The sequence below is a fragment of the Antedon bifida genome, chromosome 6, assembly GCF_963402885.1.
Source record: "Antedon bifida chromosome 6, ecAntBifi1.1, whole genome shotgun sequence".
Classification (NCBI taxonomy): domain Eukaryota; kingdom Metazoa; phylum Echinodermata; class Crinoidea; order Comatulida; family Antedonidae; genus Antedon; species Antedon bifida.
Window position 1 is genome coordinate 9,703,230 of NC_136231.1, and position 25,818 is coordinate 9,729,047.

The window sequence follows — 25,818 nt, forward strand, 5'->3', positions numbered from 1 at the left end:
TAATATCACCTAAATATTCATTGATAAATAGATAGATAGACATATATACTGCCTTTACCATATTGTTTATCATTGCAATAAAAGTGGGTTGCCCCCACAAAAGAGAAAAAAAAAGAACAGAACGACACATTTTACCGTCTATTTTTCTTTAACGATCGACCATAAGAAAGTAATACAATAGATAACTGTTAAACGTTTGGAATGTGAAGGAAAGTGTTTCTAATGCACTACCCAGCGAACATTTCGCACCTCTGATTTCCTCGCTGTGAATTATGAACTTTTAAAAATATTATTATGTAGGCCTATAAACGATTAGTTTAGTGGTACTGGATATACATTGTGGAGAGATAGATGAGTTGTGAGTTGACACACTCTCCACCCTTTCCAATTAGTATTAATTAACTCGTTCAGAAATCCGCCTTGAAATTCTGTTTAGTTCTAATAAAACTTGCCCTACAATCAAACGCATCTGCGGCCTAAAAGTAAAATTGTTCTGTAGATGGGAAAGAATAAATACAAAATTGCTGATTTCTGAAGTTGTATTATTTGTTAAAAACAACTTAATCCTAATTGTTATCCCAAAATTGACAAGTGCGTTTTGGCAGAACGCCCTAGGAAATTTCCAATCAATTATAACAAAATAATAAAAGCAAGCTTTGAAGTTTAATTAGTTTAATTAGTTTAATTAGTTTAATTATTTAAAACCAATCAATTGACGCTGAGAACATTTTAATTTGAATTGATTATCCATTACTTAGCACTCGATGAAAACTTAAGTTGTAAACAAGCTTGTATATACTTGAGGATTTGTCACGGCCAATATCACAAGATACCATGATTAAAGGTAGCCAAGCGTTTTGACTGTCTGCCATGATATAGGCGGGTAAACGCAAGAGAAGTTATCCTGTGTAGAGACGTGGTGTTTGAAATTGTATCAGAATCTAATCACCCGTACTACAAAAAACGGATCACTCTTCTAACTCGGTTCTTGATCTGTGTAATTATACACAATTGTATGATTATACATCATATACTATACATGTTTAGTTGTGTCATTAATTGTCTTCCAGACACCGTAATAGCATTACTGTTGTGATTTTATGGATATTAACTTCCACGTCGTTGATTCATCATAGCCTTTTGCTTGAGAACTGCAATGCTTACAACTGTTCGTCTCCGCCTTTTTTCCGGACCAGTGTTTGTGACTAAGCGGGCGTAAACGCTCGTCTCGAACCCGGCAATTGCGGCTCCGTTCTCCTGTCTCCGGACAGTAACACAGCTCTGCCAGACCTAGCCTAGCTTGGTATAAAGTAATAGAATTCAGGGTCTGAAGGATATGTGAGATGCTTGTAAGCATGTGTGAGGGGAGGTTGTGGTGTCAGTGACAGTGAAGACGTGAGTTGTTAATCAGGTAGCCGGTCGGCGACAGCTGATTTGAAACTATATAAGGATTATTGTATATATCTATTGTATCCCTTATTGTTGTGGATATTAAAACAACAGTATCACTCACAAGTGTAAGTATTTTATTACAAATCTGTTGACATATATATAATGAAATGTGTGGAATATAATAATATAACTTACAACTTAGTGCGTTGATACAGACGATACTTGTACTACCAAAACCGTGCTAATTAAACCAGTAGGTGAAACATCGGCAAATAACTCATACATACCTACAGTCTTGGAGTATTCGAAAGCCAAAAGTACGAAGGAATTACAATACTTCTGTTTTTTAAAGAAAATTTATTGTATTTTTCGATCGTTTTAAAAGGGTAAGTATTTGAGCTCAAGTGCCGTTTACGGCCTTTTTATCTTACTTTTGTTATGTCATACGCATCCAACAGCGAACAACTCGCCAATTACAGAATGGATGAACTATAACTTTTCTATATTTATCGATAAACATTTGAGATTCGGGAGTGGATTTGACACTTGTTCAGGATTGAACCCTGATTAGAAGGCAAGCACGTTAACCACCTACAGCTCCACTAAGTACCAGTGGGTTGTTATTTCAAGGAGGCGGTCATTTGTGTCAAACAACATAGGCCAGATTAGGCTACTATTAATTTAATTCTTATAATGAACAAAAAATAGACCAAGGTATAAATAATAGTTTTGGTTACGATTAGCAAAATCGTGTAGCTGCAGCGACGTACAGATAATGCACACTTTCATTCTGTCTAAAGTTGAATTTAATAAATAATGTCATATTATTATTGGGCTTATTATTTTAATCTTGAACTTGTATTTTAATTAATTTGATTTTAAAGATAATTTTGACCTAATAAGAAAAAATATTACAGTAAAAAAAAGAGCATCTCCGGTGGGACTCGAACCCACAACCTTTGAATAACATCGTATATGACACTTAGAAGTCCAACGCGCTATCCATTGCGCCACGGAGACTACATATGTCATGTGGAACTAAACGAAACTAGGCCTATACTTCTACTTCTTCTACTTACTAAAATATTAATAATACTGCGTAGGCCTACAGCGTAAACATCATAAAGGCAGAATGCCCTGTTTATTATTAATATTTTATTAATTAATTATGATGAAGTGGGCCTAGTTTCGTTTAGTTATGTGGTCTCCGTGGCTCAATGGATAGCGCGTTGGACTTCACTCGAAGAGTGAAATACGATGGTATTCAAAGATCCGAAGATGCGCTATTTTTAATGCCATTATTTTCGTTTTATTCGTATCGTTTTCTTTTACAAATGCTGTTGTAAAGGCTTAAAAAGTACGTGCACAGCGTGGTCATAATTCATTTTTACTTAATCTTCAGTTTGGAAAACACCAGTGGTTAAATCACGTACATACATTTTAGAAACAGGTGAACCACTACTATTAGAAATCTGAAAAAAAATAAAAACAAGATATTAAAAAAACGTGGACAATCCTAAATGATATAATGGGTAGGAAAAAGACTACCAATTTGCTTACAATACACATTTATTGTTAATGCTGCGTCTAGTAAAATGACAGTAAACAGTTCCTCAGGGATCCATCTTGGGTCCATTATTATTTCGTATATTTATTAATGATATTAGTCTAGCATGTAACAATTATCATGTATGCAGTTAGAGAGTGTTTTATAGTCACAATGATATTAGAATATTGGAATTTTAAAAAAATAGCATCTCCGGTGGGACTCGAACCCACAACCTTTGAATACCATCGTATTTCAGCCTTAGAAGTCCAACGCGCTATCCATTGCGCCACGAAGACCACATTTTGTATGAAAAAAAAAATAAATATGCCTATACTTTAAATAAATTACTTATTAAATATTAATAATAAACAGGGCATTATTGGATAATGTTACACAAAGGGCTGAAATATTACCTGTAGGCCTACTGTAAAGAAAAATCATTATGGCATAATTATCATCAATATTGTTGGGCTACTGGCTGTTCGGTTTAGAAAATATCAGTGGTTGAATTTATATACCAAAGAATTAATGTGTGGATAAACGGTATGAATGAAATACAAATAATGAAATTAAAAAAATAGCATCTCCGGTGGGACTCGAACCCACAACCTTTGAATACCATCGTATTTCACACTTAGAAGTCCAACGCGCTATCCATTGCGCCACGGAGACTACGTATACCATACGGAACTAAACGAAACTAGACCTATACTTCTACTTCTTCTACTTATTAAAATATTAATAATACTGCGTAGGCCTACGTCACAATGATATTAGTCAAGCTGATACAATGAACCAGGAGTTATCTATACTTTCGAACTGGTTTATTGCTAACAAACTAACGCTAGGCCTAAATGTAAACAAAATATGTTCATTTAAGGCTAGAAATAAGTCAACTGACACTACATCACTAGAATTGAGGATGGGAAATGAATGTATTGTAAAAGCTACTGAAGTTACATTTCTAGGCTTATTTCTGGACGAAATATTATCATTTAATTTTGTCGGTCAATATGTATCTCTTACCAAGGAACACATATTTTGAATAATTTAACAGTATAAATAAAGTATATAAAACAATCCCCCACTTTAAGTTTGTTTAAACAGAGATTAAAGCAACATGAAATCAATAGAAATATATAAGTTAAGTAAATCACATTTTGTTATTTTGGGTTTTTTTAGGGTTACATGTTTAAAGCACTTTTCCATTATCATATTATTTTTATTGTATTTGTTTTTATTTTGATTATGGAATAAAAATGTCGATAATTGATTGATTGAAATCAAATAATTAATGTGTGGAAAAAAGGTATGAATAAAATACAAATATTCAAATAATGGAATTTAAAAAAAAAATACCATCTCCGGTGGGACTCGAACCCACAACCTTTGAATACCATCGTATTTCACACTTAGAAGTCCAACGCGCTATCCATTGCGCCACGGAGACCATATTTTGTATACAGAACTAAATGAAAATAGAGCTATACTTCAAATAAATTACTTATTAAATATTAATAATAAACAGGGCATTATTGGATAATGTTACACAGAGGGATGAAATATTACCTGTAGGCCTACTGTAAAGAAAAATCATTATGGCATAATTATCATCAATATTGTTGGGCTACTGGCTGTTCGGTTTAGAAAATATCAGTGGTTGAATTTATATACCAAAGAATTAATGTGTGGATAAACGGTATGAATGAAATACAAATAATGGAATTTAAAAAATAGCATCTCCGGTGGGACTCGAACCCACAACCTTTGAATACCATCGTATTTCACACTTAGAAGTCCAACGCGCTATCCATTGCGCCACGGAGACTACGTATACCATACGGAACTAAACTAAACTAGGCCTATACTTCAAATCATTTACGTATACAAATATTAATGAAAGCACTCAGAAACTGAGTGAAGTACTTGGCAAAATATTGCCACAGAGGGCGAAAACAGGCCTAGTATCTATATATAAATTATGGTTAATTCGGTACAAATCTCCGCCATGGATACCTACCTTATCTATCTCAGATTTACCGCGAAACGTAGATTTGATAACATTAGTTTTCAGTACTACGCTATTGTTCCATATTTCTATCTTAGGAAGATATTATAAAGGGTTTTATAAGAAATTTTCTGATTTCAATCGGTAAATTTTAACTCTACGCGCGGTAGAAGTAATTTCCGGGTTCACGGTAAGGTGTGTCAATCACCTTGCAACTTCCCTGCATAGTTGGTTTCAACCAGGGAGTTGTAAAACAACCCCCTCCCTGTTTCAACCAAGTTGGCCGTTGGTGCTTGGTGGCGATAGCGATTTTGTTTTTTTAGGTATAGTACATAAAGATCAAATTAAATATATTCATAAAACATAGGGCCTAGGAGTAAATTGTGGGAAATAATTATATACAATTACATCGAGAGAATTGATGATAAGAGCTTTTGTTTGAAATCGAATGAAACCCCGATAGCCGAGTTGTTTAGTAAGCTGCCAGGACTTTATGTAGCCTGTGCGCTGTGTCACGTCAGGACCCTGGGATACTTCTGCCCATGTTGCAAGCCGTCTAAAACGTCTTCCTTCTTAGGCCAAAACGGCCCACTGTGTCGCGGAGTAATGTATTAATTATATACCAATTAGGATGGTATTTATTTGAATAAACGCCCGGAACACCTCCCCAATAAAAACATCAATTACAATAATTATCGCCACTCACTCACTCCCCCACCCACAAAACACAATATTGTATTATTTTCTAACACAAATTATACTAATTTTAGTAGATTTCATCGGACTGTTATCTACAATTTACCAAGCATTTTTTACCACTTTTTATATCTACAATAAATACTTTTCGTAAAACGCTATTAATCGTCTAAGTCACTGTGAAAGAGGTTAGTGAGTAGCTTTAGTTTTACGAATGTCAAAAGCATTTAAATAATGGTAACCGACCGAAAATCGTCCAGGCCAGAATGTCCTTCTAAAACTTTTTACCCGAGTCATTATCATTCCGAGAACCATCGTCTACACTTCCTAGAGGGGGAGCGAGCGAAGCGAGCTCACCCTCTAGTTCAAAGAATTTACTTATTAAAATAATAATAATCATATGTTGATATAAAGTTTGCGGTGTAAATAATAACAATAATCATGGCAGTTTATTTATCTAATGGTGTGAGAAAAAATCACTTTGTCCTAAACCCTACATATAAAGAAAAAAGAATTAATTAGGCCTATTGATTTCAGAATGAAAAAAGCAAGTATTCATGATGTAATTAATGGCGAAAGTATAGAGGTAATTAAGGATTACAAATATTTAGGGACTATTATAAATAATAAGTTTAAGTGGAGTAAAAACACAGACAGGTTGTTTAAAAAGGATGAATAAGATAAATAAAAAATAAAGCGAAGAAATGGATGAATAGAATAAATAAAAAGTAAAGTAAATTCTAATCAAATGAATAAAAACAGCAGAAGTTTAAAAATAAACCGTCTCCGATGGGAACCCACAACCTTTGAATAACACTTAAACTATACGGAACTAAATGAAAATAGATCTTTACTTCAAATAATTTACTTATTAAAAATTAATAATGAACAGGGCATTATTGTATACTGTTGAAGAAGGCTGAAATATTACGTGTACAGTAAAAAGATCGTTATGGCATAATGATTTTTACTAATTGCTGTTCGGTTTAGAAAATTAGGAATGAAGAAAAAATACAATTAATGGAATTAAAAAAAAGCATCTCCGGTGGGACTCGAACCCACAACCTTTGAATATCATCGTATTGCACTCTTAGAAGTCCAACGCGCTATCCATTGCGCCACGGAGACCACATTTTGTATGCAGAACTAAATGAAAATAGAGCTATACTTCAAATAAAATACTTATTAAATATTAATAATAAACAGGGCATTATTGTATACTGTTACAGAAGGCCTAAACAGTCAACGTGTAGTAACAGTTATGGCATAATTATGTTTACTCGTTGTTCGGTTAAGAAAATACCTGTATACCAAAGAATTAATGTGTTGTAAAACGGTAGGATTGAATAAAAAAGAGCATCTCCGGTGGGACTCGAACCCACAACCTTTGAATACCATCGTATTACACATTAGAAGTCCAACGCGCTATCCATTGCGCCACGGAGACCACCTTATATAATATTTGAAACCAAGAGAAAATATTCCTGTATTTCAAATCATTTACGTATTCAAATATTTTTAATAATAATATACAGACAGAACTAAACAAAACTAGGCCTAATACTTCAAATAATTTACGTATAGGCCTATTCAAATATTAATGAAAAAAGTACTTGGCAAAATATTGCCACAGAGGGCGAAAACAGTCTTATAGTATTCAAAGCATTTACTAAAATATTGAAATACTAATAATAATGGGACTCAAACCAACAACCTTTGAATACCATCGTATATCACCCTTAGAATTCCAACGCGCTATCCATTGCGCCACGTATAATGTGTAGAAGAGGTAAGAGAGATGAATAAAATAGATAAGTAAGGTCAATTTGTAATCGAATGAATAAAACACAGCAGTTTAAAAATAAACCATTTCAGGTGGGACTTGAACCCACAGCATTAGAATACCATCGTTTTAAGAAATTAGTTGGAACAATTTTCAACCAAATTACCATACACGGTATTATTGCGTACGTGCTTGATATACGTACACAGTCAATGTACAGCATGAATCTTTGTTCAAAAAATTAGGTTTTGCAGTCATCACTTCCTTGTAGTCTACAATATTTTAATAAACCTGTAAATGTTCTGTTTAAAACAATAAATGCATGTTACTGTATATGCAAGTCACATTGCAGGCACTCAATATATAAGTTAGACATGGACCTATAACAAGAAAATTCAATTAGCGCCCTCTTTTATTGATACACCGTCAACTCCAAATCGGTACTTTCAATACAGTATGTTAAAAATAACAAATGAGATAGATTTTTAAAAGGGTTTTGTAAACTTGGTGCATTTTGAATTGACTTAGGAAGATTGTTCCACAGTTTAGGAGCTGCAACTGCATATATTCGATTTAAGTCGATACTTCATCATGTTATGGTAGATATTTTGTGTTTTTGAAACTAATCAATGTACTTAAATATGTTAAACATTTAAATGTATTCAACCACCATCTTGCTAACATTCCACAACTACACAATTCCACTTGGAACATTTACTTCTAGTAATTTCAATGTACATACAACGCTTAAACCATGTATACAATAATAATATGTATTTCAAAATAATAAGTAGGCCTACTTATACTTATTTTATTCATGCTTAAACCAACGCTAACGCTAAGATGTAAATTTACAATTATTTTAATTCATAATTTAAATTAACAATTATACAAATAATGACATACAAATGAATAAATTCTACTGGCCTTTATTCACTAGAAAGTACGTGGTTTATTTTTTATTATATTATGCAAATTTTTGTTGAAAATAACAGTTAAATTTATAGCTACCTATTATTAAAATTACGGTGTAAGTACCGATACCAAACCCAGCGTTTTAATACAAAAAGTTATCTCAGGACGCCCTCACTTGATAAAAATAATCAAAACTTTTGTTACTAAGCTCCTCCCAATTATTAACAAGAATAGTCCATTGTAAAAATCGGACCAATCGTATCAAACAGTGTAATTAATCTTCAACTCCGCCTACTTTAAGAAGTTAATGCTATTATATTTGAGTAACTTGTTTCTAACCAAATTCTCATTCTCTATTGAGAGGTTGTTTAGCTAAACACGACTAGGCTACACTAGCAACTAACTTGTGTCAATATTGTGCGATCTGTTAAAAATCTTCAACTACTTTTAAAGTACAGGCTTTTTATTCTATTCTATTTTGGAATTACTTATATCAGGTACGATGATTTTCTTTAATTATAATGAATAATACTGTATAATATTTGTTTTTTTCCTTGTATTTAAATTGTTGATTTTCTTTTATAAAGTAATAGACTATGTGATAAATTTAAATGTATTAGTTTTCTTTCAATTTAAATATAAAATAAAGGTTAAGGTGTTTATGTTTAAAGTATTAAGTATTAGAGAAATTAAAGTTAATTTAAGTAAACACAATTTAGTCATAATTACATTTGTAGTTTGTTACTAAAATGTATATGTTTAATATGAATTATTGTAAATGATTTTAATCTTAATGAAATCATTTTATCATCTTATCGTCACAATGTATAACGATAGTCTGAAATCGTTAAAAATGATATTGTGTAAAATAAGTTGGATTTATTTAACAATCATTAACACAAAATTGGGGTAATATTTAAGTTCGTTATCGTTGTTCACTGATAACCCGACTGTATGATATGATATCGTTTCCTTACAATGTCTGCATTCAATCAATTCATTATAATATTAAACTTCATTAAACTTCATTACTTCGTTTGAAATTATAATTTTATTAAAAAAATCAAACTTGAAAAGAATTGATCTTTACGTTTTATCAAATCATAATGGGAATTACTGTTTTAACATTAAACCGTTTTCTCTTTCTTCTTAAAAATAAAAATCCTAACATTTTAGGCAATAAGTTTAATCGTTTTCCAATACAATTATTATAAATTAAAAGGAAATTCTCAAAAATGTACATTTTATAAAGTTTTAAAATATCAAATTTAATAATTCTACAACTACTAATTTTTTTTATATTATATTATATTTTTTCGTAATACATAATTATTTTAAAAAACTAAATTTAATTTTTTTACAGATACAATTATTATAACTTAATAGTAAATTCTTAAAATTTAGCCTATATTTGCTAGGTTTTAAATAGCAAAGTAATTAATATTTAATCATTTTATACTAATTACCGTTAGGTCTATGTCTCATTAAAAAAAAAAGCAACAATTATTAAATACTTTACTTTATTAAGTACTATTTCTTATGTTTTTATCATGGCTTAAAGTATATAATTCACAATGTTTAAATAAAACGACTAATGAATCATAATTAATTAATTTTATCATGAAAGTTAGCATAATATGTAAAATAAATATAATTTATCATTATATATTATATTATTTTTTTTAGAATGCAATATTTTGGTCAAGTTCGTCATCCGTTATTTACACCAGGAACTATGGATCCAATCTACGGGTTTTACCCAGGCTCGTACCCAGCGCCGCCACCACCTGGTTTCCATCCTTCTGGACAGCCTTTAACACTAGCAGAACGGCTTGCAGGTAGGCCTAAGCCCTGAATATTTATAGGATTCCTGCCAGCTTAACGTAATCACTATAATAGCTTATGCCTTATTTAACGCTTGCCTAAATACAATTAAAAAACGAGTTATAAGTCAGTTTTAATTAACGCTGTGGAATAATATCCCAACATTCCTACTTTTAACATCAACCAATGAAGCATATTGAACAGAAACTGCTAATCCGAATAAAAAGGTTTGAAAACTATTAGATGCTTATAAAAATTCTATAAAAATGCCAAAAGGCTTTGAAGGTTAATCACTTGAATAAACGTCCACGCGTAAAAGAAAGGTTGATACCCTTTAAATTCAGGTTACCCTTACTCAACTGAAGATTAAAACATCATTTCAAAAACTTCTCTACGCATGTCGTGTCTTAGCATACTTAAGATTGGTTAGAGGTGTATTCACTAATTTCACAATGACCTACAAACTTTATTTAATTTCTATCAATTGAATAAGAAACTTGAATCGTTGATACCCTACGGTACTTTATCAAGCTTAACACGAATGACAATTGCGTACAAATAGCGCCGCAAGCATAGTTATTTGGTAAACATTCTCAATTTCCATTGAAAAGTATTAAAGATTGGTTTATTTAGGACTCTAAACTCGAGGGCTTAAAAGTAATTGTCGAAAGTTTGTCAACTATTGTGCGAGAATTTTAGCATTAGCAGTTTTATCAACCTAAGCTGGATCTAATAATTTTCATGAACTTGTTTGCGGCTTTGTTATGAGAATGCAAGTTTTTAGATCATTGCCCTTACAATCACACCTTCAAGTTCGAGTATATAAACTAATTAAATTTAACAAAGACGATATTTCAAGCACTTTTTATTTCTTAGTATTTTAAATTCGACACTTTCAATATTATTCTTTGATTAGATATTTTATTGGAAGCTAAATATGGAGCGCATCGTAAGCAGCGTCGAAGTCGGACAGCATTCACGAATCAGCAGCTTTCTACCTTGGAAAAGGCGTTTACGAAGACGCACTATCCAGACGTTGTAATGAGGGAGAAATTAGCTATGTGTACTAATCTTCCAGAAGCTAGAATTCAGGTAAGAAGAAATGTTTAACAATATATATTTGTCTCATTTTAATAATTCATTCATTCATACACATTTATTCAGTTATTTGACAATAATAATTAATTTTCTCTATTTATAAAATCTATTTTTAAAAAGTAATAAAACAAATACACATTGCTTTAAAAAAAAGAATGTATCTTACCTTACATTGGACAAAATATAATGTGTGTGTATGTAGCCCAACGAAGATAACATTATATACATTTGTTTAGGTTTGGTTTAAAAACCGACGTGCTAAGTACAGAAAACAGCAACGTAACCGATGCGTAGACTCAAATACCACAGATGTCAAATCTGACGCTGAAGATAAACCAATTCAAGAAGATATCGACGTAGAGAGCGACGACGCTGGAGAAGATGATGTTGACACTAAGGCTACTATAATCAAAGAAGAAGTTTCATCATCAAATTCTCTGGACAACAAACATTTTCCATCGAATGAGATGAAGACAGATCTTATTAAAACTGAAGAAAAAGAGGAGTGTGTAGAGTTAAACAAAGATCAAGATGAAACCAGAAAACGCCCATTTTCACAAGGTATTCTTATAATTTTGGTTGCAATTTGTGTATTTTGTATTTGATTATTTACATAATAAACAATTTACAATCATATTTGTCTACAACTTATATAAAAAATTCATATTTTAAACATATTGTATGTATACTGTAAATTAATCTATGTTATATTCTTTATATCTGTGCAGAAAACAACATTGATTCTGGAAGTGACATCGAAGAACCAAAGACAAAATTAGTAAGATCTACCAAAAGTGCAGCTTCCCCGACATGCCGACAGAACCCATTCAGCTTTTTTACAGTTCCTGACCGAAATGTTAGCTTCTTTGGTGGTAACATGTTCCACCCTCAGCAACCAGGCTTCCCCCGACCATTGCCGGGCTTTTTTCTCCCACCCATGCCTGGCTTTCCCGCTACAATGTCACCGGGAAAAGACGGAGTGCCTCCCACAACATTCCACCCTTACATGTCGTCTTTGCCTAGTGAGTTCCAACATACAAGTATTGAGAGTTTGAGGTTAAGAGCAAGACAGCATAGCGCCACTATGGGTCTTTAATGCCATCTTCTTTCATGTAATACAAAGCGTATTTCAAGTATACATTATCTAAAAGCAAGTCTAAGAGAATTGCTTTCATTGGTTTTTAATTGAAATCCGTTCTAAAGAGACAATAATTATATAGATACTTTATTATACAGTTAAAAATATAATATGTTGATCAAATGTAATGAATTGTAATAATTTTAAAGGTACCAAAGACATGTTCATTCCAAGCGGTTTAATGATATATGGCTTTATCATGTTAGAGATAATTTTGTGAATGTAGTTGTGTGTTAATAAAACTGTTACTACTGTATACAAACGTTATGTAACTACCAAAGTATTAAACTCTAAGTCCAATTTAACTCAGGAATAACGGAACAGAAAAGTATTTTTTGAATTTGTTAACACAAATACTCAAAGTAAAAAAGGAAACACAAATCATACAAAGTTTAGACCAATTACCTATATACGACGTTTACAAATTTAAGTGTGAGTGCACATTTGTGCTTTATTGTTTATTAATAACATTTATCGGGGTAAATATAGTATAATTAACGTTATCACACTGGGACTATGGGATGGTCGATTAAAAAAAGTGCAAATCCAGTAGAAATTATTGGCCTACACTTGTATGATTGTTGTTAACGTCCTGTCTTGTATCTTGCTAGTTTTAAAGAAATCTTGCTTTTATGTAGAAAATTGTATAGAATATTGTAAATACTGAAATAAAATAGGCCTATAACAGCCAATTCTATGAATATCTTTTTATAGTTTTCATTGCATTCATTAATCCTACATGTCCACGGTTAAATGTTCTACTTAAATTTGTTAAATGCAATGCATAAAGAAATACAACTTTTCAAAACTAATGGAAAACATGAAACGTACATCAGCTAAGATGTGTTTATAGCCCGCTAATGTGCACTGGATGCATGATGGTGGTCTTGGCCTAGGACATTTTTACAACGTAAATAACTTCTTTCATATATAAATGCCTATATTGTGATACAGGATCTATATAATATCAATCAATCAATCAATTCAATTCAAGTAAACATTTATTTATTTCAAAATCAGAATAACGATAAGAAACATTTCTTTCAATTTACAAATAATTTTTTTTTTTTTTGATCCATCCAGCAATTGCTGATCATTAGGGACTCTCAGAGGTTCACAAGACAAACATATATACAAGATGCTCTACATAAACAAAGTCTTATTACAAGTCTTTGTGAGTGGAGTTGTAATTTTGTCCTTAGAAAAAATCCTGACTTGAACCCAGGACCCTTGGAGTGGTAGCCAAGCATCATAACAACCAAGCCACAACTCCACTCCACCAAGCCACAACTCCACTCCGAATTATGAGATTAAAACATTTAAAAGAAAGAAGTGTCTATAAAAAATGCTAATAAATATGATATGTAACACACAAAATACCTATTTGGCTAAATTTTCGCCAAAAAAAAAAGCCGGTTGCCTAACACAGGAAATCGTTAGGTCGACATTGATAGACTACGATATAGACAATTTGTGGTCGTCATGTATTATATTCGCGGGAAACTAAATTTATGTTAAGGCCTCTTTCTTATTATTAAACAAAACATCGGCTATGTATGCAAATAAAACGATATAATATGATTAATAAGAAAATATATTAATTTCAAGCGATTACTTTATGGAGTAATTATAAAAGGGAAACAAACATGTGCAGTTGTAATTAAGTTCCAGATATTTACCATAAACGTAGTGAAATCAAATACCTTATATTATGTACAGTAACAAAATGTTTACATTTCCTTGACCAAGCAAATCAAAGTGTGATTAGAACTATTACATCACAACTGATGATGTACGCTTAGGCCCACTGAAAGAAACGGAAGTAAATGCACACGTTGACGAACACATTCATTGTATTTTAGTTAATTAGTTTGGTGTAAATTTTGAATTACACTAATACTAACATTACGATAAACTTGAGAGTACAGGTAATATTAACGGTGTTCTATACTCTGAAAACATCATCAGTGCAGTTTTACAACAATTCTCAAAAGCCTAAATACTATATTATATAAATAACGTGATTTTATATTTACACAAAATATTTAGATGAGTTTTTAACAGGTTATCCTTGTTTAATGATTTATTTTCACTGTAAAATGTCTTTCTAAAATGTACATTAATTATGTAATTTTAACTAATTTGTTTATAAATTGTTGTGCTAACACTGTGGCAAGAGCAGTTAAACCTTAAGCCTCTCTGTTCAGGCATTTGATGAAATAAATGTTTGTTGAAGTAAATGTTGAATATTGCTTGCTCCTGGCAAGATTGTATTGATGAGAAACATGCCGAATTTAAATATTATTATTAATTATTATTTATCATCATCATTTTACTTCACACAATTTTCCTCAAGATTAGGTAAACTTAAACTTTAGGCCATACTAGGGTTCAAGTGGGTATTAGGCTAAAATCAGATCAACTGCCCCTCAGCGTATGTTCTGCGATTTCTTTAGTAATCCCAGGTATACTTTGTCGGAAAGAATTTGCTTTTAATATTTACGGTTGATGTCAACAACCTTACCAAAACTTAATAATCATTCTTAAAATCTTAAAGTTAACGACCTTTCTGAAACTAAAATCTGAATTTAAATGAAAACCATTTATTCGTTAATTTGCATAGATATTTAAATTACTGTATAGGCCTATGATTTATCTGCTCTAATATTTTAGCATTGTCCAGTTTTCTTTTGTCTATTTAGTATATCTTTTTATAGACGGTCATTTAAAAAAATTAAAACCAATAGGTACTCAAATGTAATATAACTTTAGAGGTATAATGTTACTTAGTGTATTATTTTATTATTTATTTATTATCTATTATTAAACATTTTTTGTTGAAAGTGAAGAATGATTTATTCTGACAACTTTAATCAACATTCAATTTACAGTTTTCTTTCTAGAACTATGAAATGCAAAAACACAATTTTAAACTGTATATGAATATTGATTGTTAGAATCCAAAATGTAATTTAAGTGGAGAGATGCATTATATATCAACATGAAGGTTGTCACATAATTCTTTGTATTTCTTTCTCTTTTTTGTTATTGTACTTATACGTTTCATATGGACTATATATGAAATAAAGTTGACATGAATTTAAATTTATATTAACATGTTATAATAATAGAATGTATTAACCTTAGAAACCATATTTCAATGTCTACTTGTAATTTGTAACCTATAATTATATTTTTAAAAGTTGTCAATCATATTTCGTTAAGAGCATCACTGTTTACCACTTTAATACTCTAAGATTAAGATTGGATTAAATAAAATAAATTTGCTTGGGGAAATCGAGAGGCATATGTAGAATTGGATAGCACAATAGCTCAAATTGAATTGGGCTCTCACTAACGATACCAACAATACCCCATCCTTATTTATACACCCTTAGGTCTTAATACATGTGAGAAAAGCAGAAATGGTAACAGAAATTCCCTATGAATTAAAAGTTGTGTGCGTTAAAACTGGAATTTATATCGTGTTACATTTTAGAGAGTATGTACATATCCCGGGCTATTGTTAGATATTCACTTGAGAAGTTAAATAGATATTAATACGTATTTCAGAATTTAACTCCGTTGTTCGTGTTGGATAATAAGTTATTTACGGTTAAACAAGAATGGTTTTATTCACAAAGCGCATCTGTCCCCAGTGGACTCGATGAACGACCTGATGTTGAGAGTAGGGTCTCCGGGGTGAGCATTGCATTGTTGAGAACGGTCCCATAAAGGGTTTAACTCATATCGTATGATTATATTTTCTTGAATCCGACAAAAGATCTGCTATAACAATATATAGATGCTAATTTTGTTGCTCGTGTTTGTGATCTTTTCAAAGATAATAAGACAGGGTATTATATCGGATAACACGCATTACAGGTATACTGTATGGTTATAACAATTTTTTGAAGAAAAAAAAAGAAAAGTTTTACTCGTACTCATTCGAATTTTATAGCAGGTAAAATTAGCGGTTCATTCCATTGAGTGTTGTTATATTGAAGTATATGCGTGTACTATGAAGGCATCAAGCGTCAAGACTATACAAACAAGCCACGATTATAATATTATTACCACTGATTATTACTAAGATGATAATAGACAGGAACTAATTAGACCGGTACTTTTTTCAACTTATGCTATTGTTTAATTCTTAGATGTTTTCCTGTCGCTTGTAAAGGGGTCAATCACCAGGTATTTATAAGGAAGGAAGGTATTTTGAAGGACAACAATTCATAATTATACATAACACTACCACTTTGAACCTCATGACGTTAAGAAACCATGCGGATTAAAAAAAGTAAAATGCATTTTTGAATTATTGGAATTTAAAAAAACATTTATACATTAAAAAAAACATCTTTGCGCAAAGGATGTTCTCTTATAGATGTACTACCGGGCTATACGTTTATTTTATGTACACACAAATAAGTATTACAGAGTATTCATAAAGTTAAAATAGGATGATAATGTATAATAACTACCGTACTTCAAGTAGCTGCTTTCAGTAGTTAAGTGATACTTATTTTTGTAAGAGTAGAGACAATTAAAAAGTTAGAAATATTTATCTTTAACATTACTTTTTAATGAGAAGAAAACTATATGAATAAACGTTGGTCTCACAAAAAAAGAATAACAAATTTGTATTAACGTAATTATTTAAATAGTTACCTCTTATTGTATACCCTTGTTATTATGTTTTTTCATTGGTGTTGTACACAGCTAGAATAAAGAATGCATGTTTTATGCCTGCCGTCACCTTGTAATGATACATCAAGTGAATAAGAATTGGTTGTCATTGGTATTTACATTATCCACCCACTCTCACCTTTCAACAACATGTTATGTATTAACATAACTTTCATTGACAATTTGACATTTAGAGTTCTATATAACCAAAGGCGTGTCAGTTTTTATTATTATTTTCGTAGCCAATAACAACTAGAGAATGGCCGGGCTATTTAAAACACGTCAGCTCATCGCTGTCGTCGCAACAACTTCAACACAACAATATCATTCATGTTTTTCATTATTATGTGCAGTACATGAAAATAAGTAGTACATTACAACCCCTCATTTGGGACACCTCTATCGAGGAAACATACCGTACCTATTAACACCTTGGGTACCGAAGATGTCCCGTTAAGAGTTATACGTAATGACAATGAAGGTCCATTTTAAACATTTTCAATTTTCTGGTGAATTTTCTATTGTGTAAAATCTGAATGAACAAATTATTTCAGCCATATTCTTTCTTTCGTTTTCTATTTTCTAAGTGCATATTCTTGTAAGTTAAAGAAACGAGTCGGTCTAGGCCTATACAAATTGTGCATAAGAGGTTATATACATGAACATAGATTCCATTCTGTATATCAAATATCAATTCAGTTCTCGTAAAATGTTGTACTTTGAATTTAAATGTAAATCTTTGTACCTGTCAGCTTAACGGGTTAATCCAGCGTTAAGCCAACTGTTGACCATGCATCTTTGACCAAGCACTACCAACTAAGTCTGTTTGCTGATCTAATGGGAAAAGGGCAAACAGTAAATATTTGGATACCTCACTATAATAATTAATCATACATCTATAAAGACAAGCAATTATAATAAAAGACATTGACACTTTATCTAGGTTAGAACCTGATTGATTGACCAATTATGAGTATGATTGACATTTTGGATTGAGTAGTCAAGTGAGTAGCGTTTGATCGTACAAGTTTAGTATTATTTTGTAGATCCTTATTGCTTCCGGTCGTGTATCAGGGAAAACTTGGTAGACATGCGCTATGCTCCTCTTTTAAATTAGACATCTTATATGAAATAATATCATAATAAATTTAACCAGAGTAAAAAACTTACTTTTAACAAACTTGATTCAAAGTTTCTATCTTTATTGGATGAATGCAAATCATCTTAATCATTATATATATTTTTTAATCAATATCTATCCTTATTATTTCCCCTCATTTTGCATTGCATATAACTGTTGAATTAATTTTAATAGAGTTGCTTATATTGGATAATTGTAATTCCTTTAAAAGAATTTCACTATACACGTTGAAAAATAAATTTTCTTTCATATAAAAGGCATTACAACTTAGAGCTTAAAATAATTATAATTATTAAATTGAATGCACAACCTTGTATAGAATTTCAATAGCGAAACAAAGCAAACTAAGCCTATTAATTCGACGGACGATTTATTTTGATTGTATTTTGCCTTACATTAGTGTAATCATAACAGTTAAGCTGTGATTGTTTAAGATTTCAGAGTAAATTTTGAAAGAAGTGAATAAACTAAAATGAAAGCAGAAAGAAGAATCTAATATCCCGAGGGTCTATGGTAAACCCTACTTTAAGGCACTTGATGTGAACGACCTGGACAGGGGTATGGATACTTGATGAAATTGTTCGGTTAGCTAGGTTTAAATCCCTCAAAGTGTACTAAAATAGGGTGCTAACCACAACGTTATTTTAAAGCTAAGCTAAAACGACCATTATAGTTATTTTAAAGCTAACGTAAAACACAAATATCTAGTGGGCTTTGTACAGTTAGTGCCATAGTTTTTTTTTTGTTCATATAACGATTGGAGAAAATGATGCAGCATTTATAACAAGATAACGAATGAATACAAAATAAATCAGATACTTTGTTGCTTTACACTGCCAACACATACCTGACCATTGCTGTTTTAAATATATATTTATTTTGAGAACAAAACAAGGGTTCCACCTCGATAATCCGAACGTACTTTTAGGCCTAACAATAGGTAAAGTACGTCTACGCCTAACCACGGTGTGGTTTAAAATGTAGGTCCTTTTAGTTAAGTTCATACCACAATTGTATAATAAGTGTGATTAGATTAATCAGTACCACAATGCATTTACAAATCACGACACCTCTTCAAACAAATACATATACTCTACAATAATCTTATGCTGTACTTTTTATTACGATTAAATTTACTTAATTTATGCATACTTACATATGCAGTACGTGACTTTGGACTTATTGTATCCCTGTTAACCAAATAGAGTTGGTATTTATTTTTTGACAACAACAATAATAGATTATCGATATAAATTCATCCTCATAGTCATCATCGCCATCATGTGATAATTTTAAACTTTGTATAGGCCTATGTGGTATTATTTATAGACACTATCAGTACATGATAATGCATAATGTGTACTGGAGGATATACATATCAATCTCAATTAATTTATTTATCAATCTATTGTCAATCGATCAATCGTTCCATTTTTAAATCGCCATTCTAACGATCGATCAAAAAGAAAATGATTTGAAAACTGTTCAATGATGAACATTTGGTAACTTTTGAAAATATGACTTAATTTAAGCAACTCACTACTCTACGCTATCTGCAACACCAACAAGTGACTTTTAGAGATTGGAAGCCGAGGTCTCAGCAAATCTGTCGTGTTGTATTGACACCATACTGTAATCAGTTCTTCGTCTTACATCGATCAAAGGTGAACGACGGGTCTAATTTTTGTCATTTCTTTAATTACGTTTGCAACGTCAAATTAAAATCAAATCTATTTCGACTTTAGGCAAATGTTATTCTTCAATTTAACAGCAATAAGTTGTTTCTATACATAGTTTAAACTGGTAGCAGATCAATAAGGGTTATTTAAGGACATGTCAATTTCTTGTTATGCCTTGGTTAGACTAATTTTCTGCCTTTTCAATTCTTTTGTCAACAAATCGCATTTCTTCATAAGAATATGGGTTATCTTTCTTGCCTAAAGCACGGTCCAGTATATTAGGCCGTTAGACAAATCGTTATTGTATTACTTTAATAGGAGGATTATAGCAATACGAATCCAATAATATTCTAGACTTAACACATTTGATTCGTTAAAGGGACTGTGGTATACAAATCACAAACAATACCAGAGGACGCGAGGTGGCAGTAAAGGGTGAATTGAAGTATATTTGAAAAAATTATGTACTTGGGTTAGTAAATATGACATCTTCGAATCGATGTCAAATTTTGTATTTTAATTGTTATTATATTATGTTCTATTGGTTAAATTCTTACTATAACATGGGCTGTACGCCTCAAGCTATTCGCTTACAGTACTGCCCCTTCACATGTTTCATTTCATACTTTTATTTTTTATTTTTCAATTTTGAAATGTTACTTTCTTTTTCAAACAATTTTCAAAAATCATTGTTTTTATATGTATGATTCATGTGAATAAAGTGATTGATCAAACTTAATATAAATAAATCTTACCAAATCAAATCAAATCACTTACCGACGATTTTTATCATAAACCAATAAACACATTCACAAAGAAAGGAATTAAACACTTGCTGTTTCGAACAAAATGACGGAATACCGACAACTTATCCTATCCTACCAAAAATAGGATGTAAAAAGATGGTACTTTCTAAATATCACTTGATGTTGCCTCTTTAATAGCTTGTGGCAGATCATTCCAAAGACGAGAAGACGAAATGTTTTGAAACATTAAATTTATTTTGCATAGATGATCTTAATGACCAGAAGGACGGTGTGAAAGCTTGCGAAGTTAAGTTCAATCTTTTGTAAACATAGTTGAAATTAATTCTTTCTCGGGAAGTGCAGAGAAAAAAACAATAGAAAAAGAAATTACCTTAGTAATATAACTAGCCATGGACACATGTTGTTTCGGGAAAATGATAAATACCAGTTCACCGACATTTTATTAAGTAAACTTAATATTTGAATTTTTCCCAATTGGAATTCATACAATATAATACTATACTATAAAGCATTAAATCACAAAACTGAATAAACACATCGACAAATCAAATATTGTACAATAGAATTGACGAGGAACACTTGCTGTTTCGAAAAATGTTTCTATTGAATTGCGCTAAAATATAATCCTATTTCGTAATTCGTGTAATACTCCATCCAATAAACGCGTATTTAATTCTAATAATTATGTTGATATGCCACAGGTAATAAAGGTATGACTAATCATAGATTCAATACCTTAAGGTATGGGTTTGTACCTCAATAACTCTCGTATTATCCAGTTTCATAAAGCTTATTACACATTGTCATTCAAGCGACTGTAAGCTAAATTTCTAAGTGCAAAGTCAGTAACCCTAAAACGAAATAAGTACAATATAATAGTAAAATTATAGAAGATATGTAGTGAACGGGTGGTGGTTGACCCCCAGTGATGCATTACAACTAAAACATAAACTAGCATTCAATTAAATAATGCTAGTGGACCAATTAGTATGATATAGGCTATTATTTAATGTATAAATTATCATATAGGATGACATATGGCAAGATAAGATAAATAGTAATGTATAAAATAGATCAAAACGTTTTCATCTTATTATAAGAAATATCTCTTTAAAAAAATAGCTTAACAATTAGATAGTTACTATGGATACACAATTTTTTAAAATCATGATATATGTCGATGTACTCTTTAAAAATCACCACCTGTTAATACGATTGATAAAAAGGTTTTGTGTATTTTAGTTTATTCTATAGAAACCTGTGAAAATAAGCGGATTTGAACGTTGAACGTCAAAAGAGCCACCGGCTTGCTTAAAATGTATATTGTTGGGTGGTTACGTGGGCTATTATTGTATGCCATACCGGTAGTGTAATGAACTATAATTATATAGGGCAGACAAATTGAGAAACAGGTCGTGAACTAGAGTAAACCTAGATTGTCTGATTAAGATTTTTTGAGTTGTTTTATCTATTCCTTATACTTAATAAATATTCTAAGACCTGCGTCATAAAGATTTATTTTTAGATTTAAAATATTTCATAAAGATTTTGTGGAATGAAATAATTATGTAATTGTGATTTGTAATCGAATCCACTATAAACCTCCTAAAGAAGAAAGCCGCCAAATAATACTGGTATGCAACAAAAATGTTTTACATCTATTAGACAACACCATTGGTAATGTATCTGTTTAATCATTGGCCATTAATTGCACACTCATCTAGTTTGTTGTATAATTGAAAATATTTGGCTTATTTATCACTCTTTTTGCTTAATTCAAAATACTTTAGTCAAAAAGTGCTTATACTTAAAAGGTTGAAGAATAAACTTTGTCATCAAGATTTCAAAAAGAAATATATGATGAAAACAATTTGATTAAGTTATTTTAAAAACTGACTTAAACAAAAATTCATCATCCTATTTAAGAAAGATGATGTACCTATTTATTGGGTTTATTTTGAAAATCAATAAATCATTGACTTATATAAACAAAGTTAAGATGATTTTTTCTCTAAGCACGTTTGATGAATCTGATCATGGTAATTAAAGATAATTGTCCCTCTGAATATGTCATTTTAATGTCACATAATTATTATTCATTTTGACCAAAAATTGGATCTTAAAAAAAGTATGATTTACCTGAAAAATATATAGTTTAAAGCAAAAAAACATTGTCTACCAGCCAATGGCTTTTTAGTTGAATTTAACCTTTTATTCAAGTGAAAACATTATTTTTTTAAATTTTGTTTCTACGGAAGTGATTATCTTTATTAAAACTGCGAAATGGTCTATTCACATTTTTTAGTAATCTTAATTTTTCAGGGTTTGGGGGGGGGGGGGGGGAATACATCTTAACGATTTATTTAGTCATTTTATGAGTGAAAACATTCGTTTTTTCGCCCTTTTTCCCCAACGGAAGTGATTAAATTAATTAATTAAATTTTATTAATCTTCATTTTTCATGTATTTGGAGGACATACAAATTTAATAAAAAGATCAGATCGAAAGTGTATCTATCATAAACAAATGATGCATTTATTTCAATGTTAGCATTGTGAATTTGACTGCAACTCTCAAGGAACCCAGGGTCATTGTGATTGAAAATTTCGAATGTCGAAAATGAATAAGCTCTCTTTTTGTAAAAATTACAAACGTTTGCAAGGTATCTGTCGATTACTTACACCTTACTTACTAACTTAAATGAAATCTGGCATGGATTGACTTAAATAATAAAGCCTTTTGTTAATTATTCTTCTTCCATCGATTCATCATAATAGGCCTATCGGCTCAATCGACTACCTCTTGTTTTCTATTATTAAACCTGTCTCTAACAAGTTGATAATCAAACTTTATATTTTCACAAATTACAATCATCGCTTCGTTGTCATACTTGACGTTCGAATCTGGATAGCCAGTGAAACATAACACCAAATCCGATTTTCACAGAATATTCGATAAAAGAAAATACGTAAAAGAAAATTACTATTTCAATCAAAGACATAGAAACATGCGGATATTTATTATTATTATTATTATTATTATTATTATTATTATTATTATTATTATTATTATTATTATTATTATTATTATTATTATTATTATTATTATTATTATTATTATTATTATTATTATTATTATTATTATTATTATTATTATTATTATTATTATTATTATTATTATTATTATTATTATTATTATTATTATTATTATTATTATTATTATTATTATTATTATTATTATTATTATTATTATTATTATTATTATTATTATTATTATTATTATTATTATTATTATTATTATTATTATTATTATTATTATTATTATTATTATTATTATTATTATTATTATTATTATTATTATTATTATTATTATTATTATTATTATTATTATTATTATTATTATTATTATTATTATTATTATTATTATTATTATTATTATTATTATTATTATTATTATTATTATTATTATTATTATTATTATTATTATTATTATTATTATTATTATTATTATTATTATTATTATTATTATTATTATTATTATTATTATTATTATTATTATTATTATTATTATTATTATTATTATTATTATTATTATTATTATTATTATTATTATTATTATTATTATTATTATTATTATTATTATTATTATTATTATTATTATTATTATTATTATTATTATTATTATTATTATTATTATTATTATTATTATTATTATTATTATTATTAAACTATGGTGCAGTATCAGAATTATCAGTTGTCACTATAAGGAGAAAACGGCCATTTTGATATTATTATTATTATGTGTACGCTCTTTTGTTTGTGTTTGACGGCTATTAATGTTTTTGAAGATGATGTGAAATAAGTAAATAGAAGATTATGTTGCCGGCTGTCGAGAACTGTCAGTATCAGTTGAAAATTGGTAAAATAACTCCAACTTTTCTAAAAGCAGGCATGTCCAATAATAATAATAATAAGACAAATGAAGGAAAATTATAATAATAATATCAAGCGTTCATTATCATCATCATTAGGCCTACTGACTTTTATAAAGTCTATGCAAGGCAATCTAACAGAACGAAACTGAGCTCCGGAGATCAAAGGGCTTATGCGACACGCTCAGTTCCACGCAGCCAGACATAAGATCAACAGACTGTTACGAGTTTCTATCTTGGCGGTGCGAGCTCAATTTCCTTTTATGGAGGTATACCTCCATGGTCTATGTATGTAGGCATAATCTTTATATTACATACGAAACAATTGAAAATATAAGTCAACATATATCATTCACTGAGATCAATATGTGTTCCATATGACTATCATATTGATTGACACAGATATTTCGATATGAGATTTTGTAAATAATCCCCTCTTTGCTTCCATTTTTTGTGAATACATGTAAACCTGTCCAGACTGTGACATGTGTTATAATTGTTGAACTGTTTGTCTGCAATCAGTTATTAGCAAACAATTGGGTTAGATTTTTTAATAAAGTCATTTAATATGACTGATGTCGGTACATCATGTTTAAACCTTCACTGATCACGTATAAAAGATTTCAACTGTTAACAATAGAGGGAGGATTTTCTGTCAATATCTTTCGATCCACTCGAGACTGAGACGCTCCAAAGCGTTTCCATCGATAAAAATCAAATTCTGGAACAAAATTTGGAACACAGTCAAAACGAAACCACTATACTGTAGTAATCGTACTAAATGATACTATGTATCATAAGTTTGTTGGGAATACTGAACGTTTTCATAGCGGTGATATCACAGTAGTAATATTATAGCTTGATACGAAGTTAACTGTGTTAAACTTAATTTAAATCTCATTCAACAAGTATTTGAGTGATAATAACAGAAAACAACTACTCTCTAATCAATGTGATTCCGGATATGAAAGTGATGCTCTGTATTATAGTATGGATAATTGTCGACAATGAAATGGGGTTATGTTTGATAGTCAAGGATAATTATGATATTAGCAAAGGTTATTTGTCCGTAACCTAAAACTGTCATGGATATGACTTGCTAACGTACATCAAAGAGAGGAGTTTGATTATGAACTAAGAATTGTTTGAGCTATGATTGGTAATTCGAACACAATGAATAGACTCAACTAAAGCAATTAAATGAT

General features: G+C 30.3%; 2 protein-coding genes and 7 non-coding genes across 9 annotated transcripts in view; 1 reads left to right on the top strand and 8 right to left on the bottom strand.

Annotated features, from left to right (window-relative positions):
- Positions 1-25,818, bottom strand: part of LOC144845336 (uncharacterized) — a 96,149-nt gene that overhangs the window by 26,927 nt on the left and 43,404 nt on the right. The gene's annotated exons all lie outside the window — the stretch shown is intronic.
- Trnar-ucu (transfer RNA arginine (anticodon UCU)) lies at positions 2,322-2,412 on the bottom strand. The gene is given in 2 exon segments: positions 2,322-2,357; positions 2,376-2,412. It is a non-coding gene; the product is annotated as a tRNA-Arg (tRNA).
- On the bottom strand, positions 3,147-3,237 carry Trnar-ucu (transfer RNA arginine (anticodon UCU)). Its single transcript is given in 2 exon segments — positions 3,147-3,182; positions 3,201-3,237. It is a non-coding gene; the product is annotated as a tRNA-Arg (tRNA).
- On the bottom strand, positions 3,523-3,613 carry Trnar-ucu (transfer RNA arginine (anticodon UCU)). The gene is given in 2 exon segments: positions 3,523-3,558; positions 3,577-3,613. It is a non-coding gene; the product is annotated as a tRNA-Arg (tRNA).
- On the bottom strand, positions 4,301-4,391 carry Trnar-ucu (transfer RNA arginine (anticodon UCU)). Its single transcript is given in 2 exon segments — positions 4,301-4,336; positions 4,355-4,391. It is a non-coding gene; the product is annotated as a tRNA-Arg (tRNA).
- Trnar-ucu (transfer RNA arginine (anticodon UCU)) lies at positions 4,679-4,769 on the bottom strand. The gene is given in 2 exon segments: positions 4,679-4,714; positions 4,733-4,769. It is a non-coding gene; the product is annotated as a tRNA-Arg (tRNA).
- On the bottom strand, positions 6,683-6,773 carry Trnar-ucu (transfer RNA arginine (anticodon UCU)). The gene is given in 2 exon segments: positions 6,683-6,718; positions 6,737-6,773. It is a non-coding gene; the product is annotated as a tRNA-Arg (tRNA).
- On the bottom strand, positions 7,003-7,092 carry Trnar-ucu (transfer RNA arginine (anticodon UCU)). Its single transcript is given in 2 exon segments — positions 7,003-7,038; positions 7,056-7,092. It is a non-coding gene; the product is annotated as a tRNA-Arg (tRNA).
- Positions 8,708-13,089, top strand: LOC144845334 (uncharacterized). The gene is made up of 5 exons (XM_078702601.1): positions 8,708-8,840; positions 10,030-10,181; positions 11,084-11,259; positions 11,502-11,826; positions 11,994-13,089. The coding sequence occupies exons 2-5, from the start codon at positions 10,031-10,033 to the stop codon at positions 12,359-12,361; spliced, it is 1,020 nt and encodes a 339-aa protein (XP_078558727.1). The 5' UTR covers positions 8,708-8,840; position 10,030; the 3' UTR covers positions 12,362-13,089.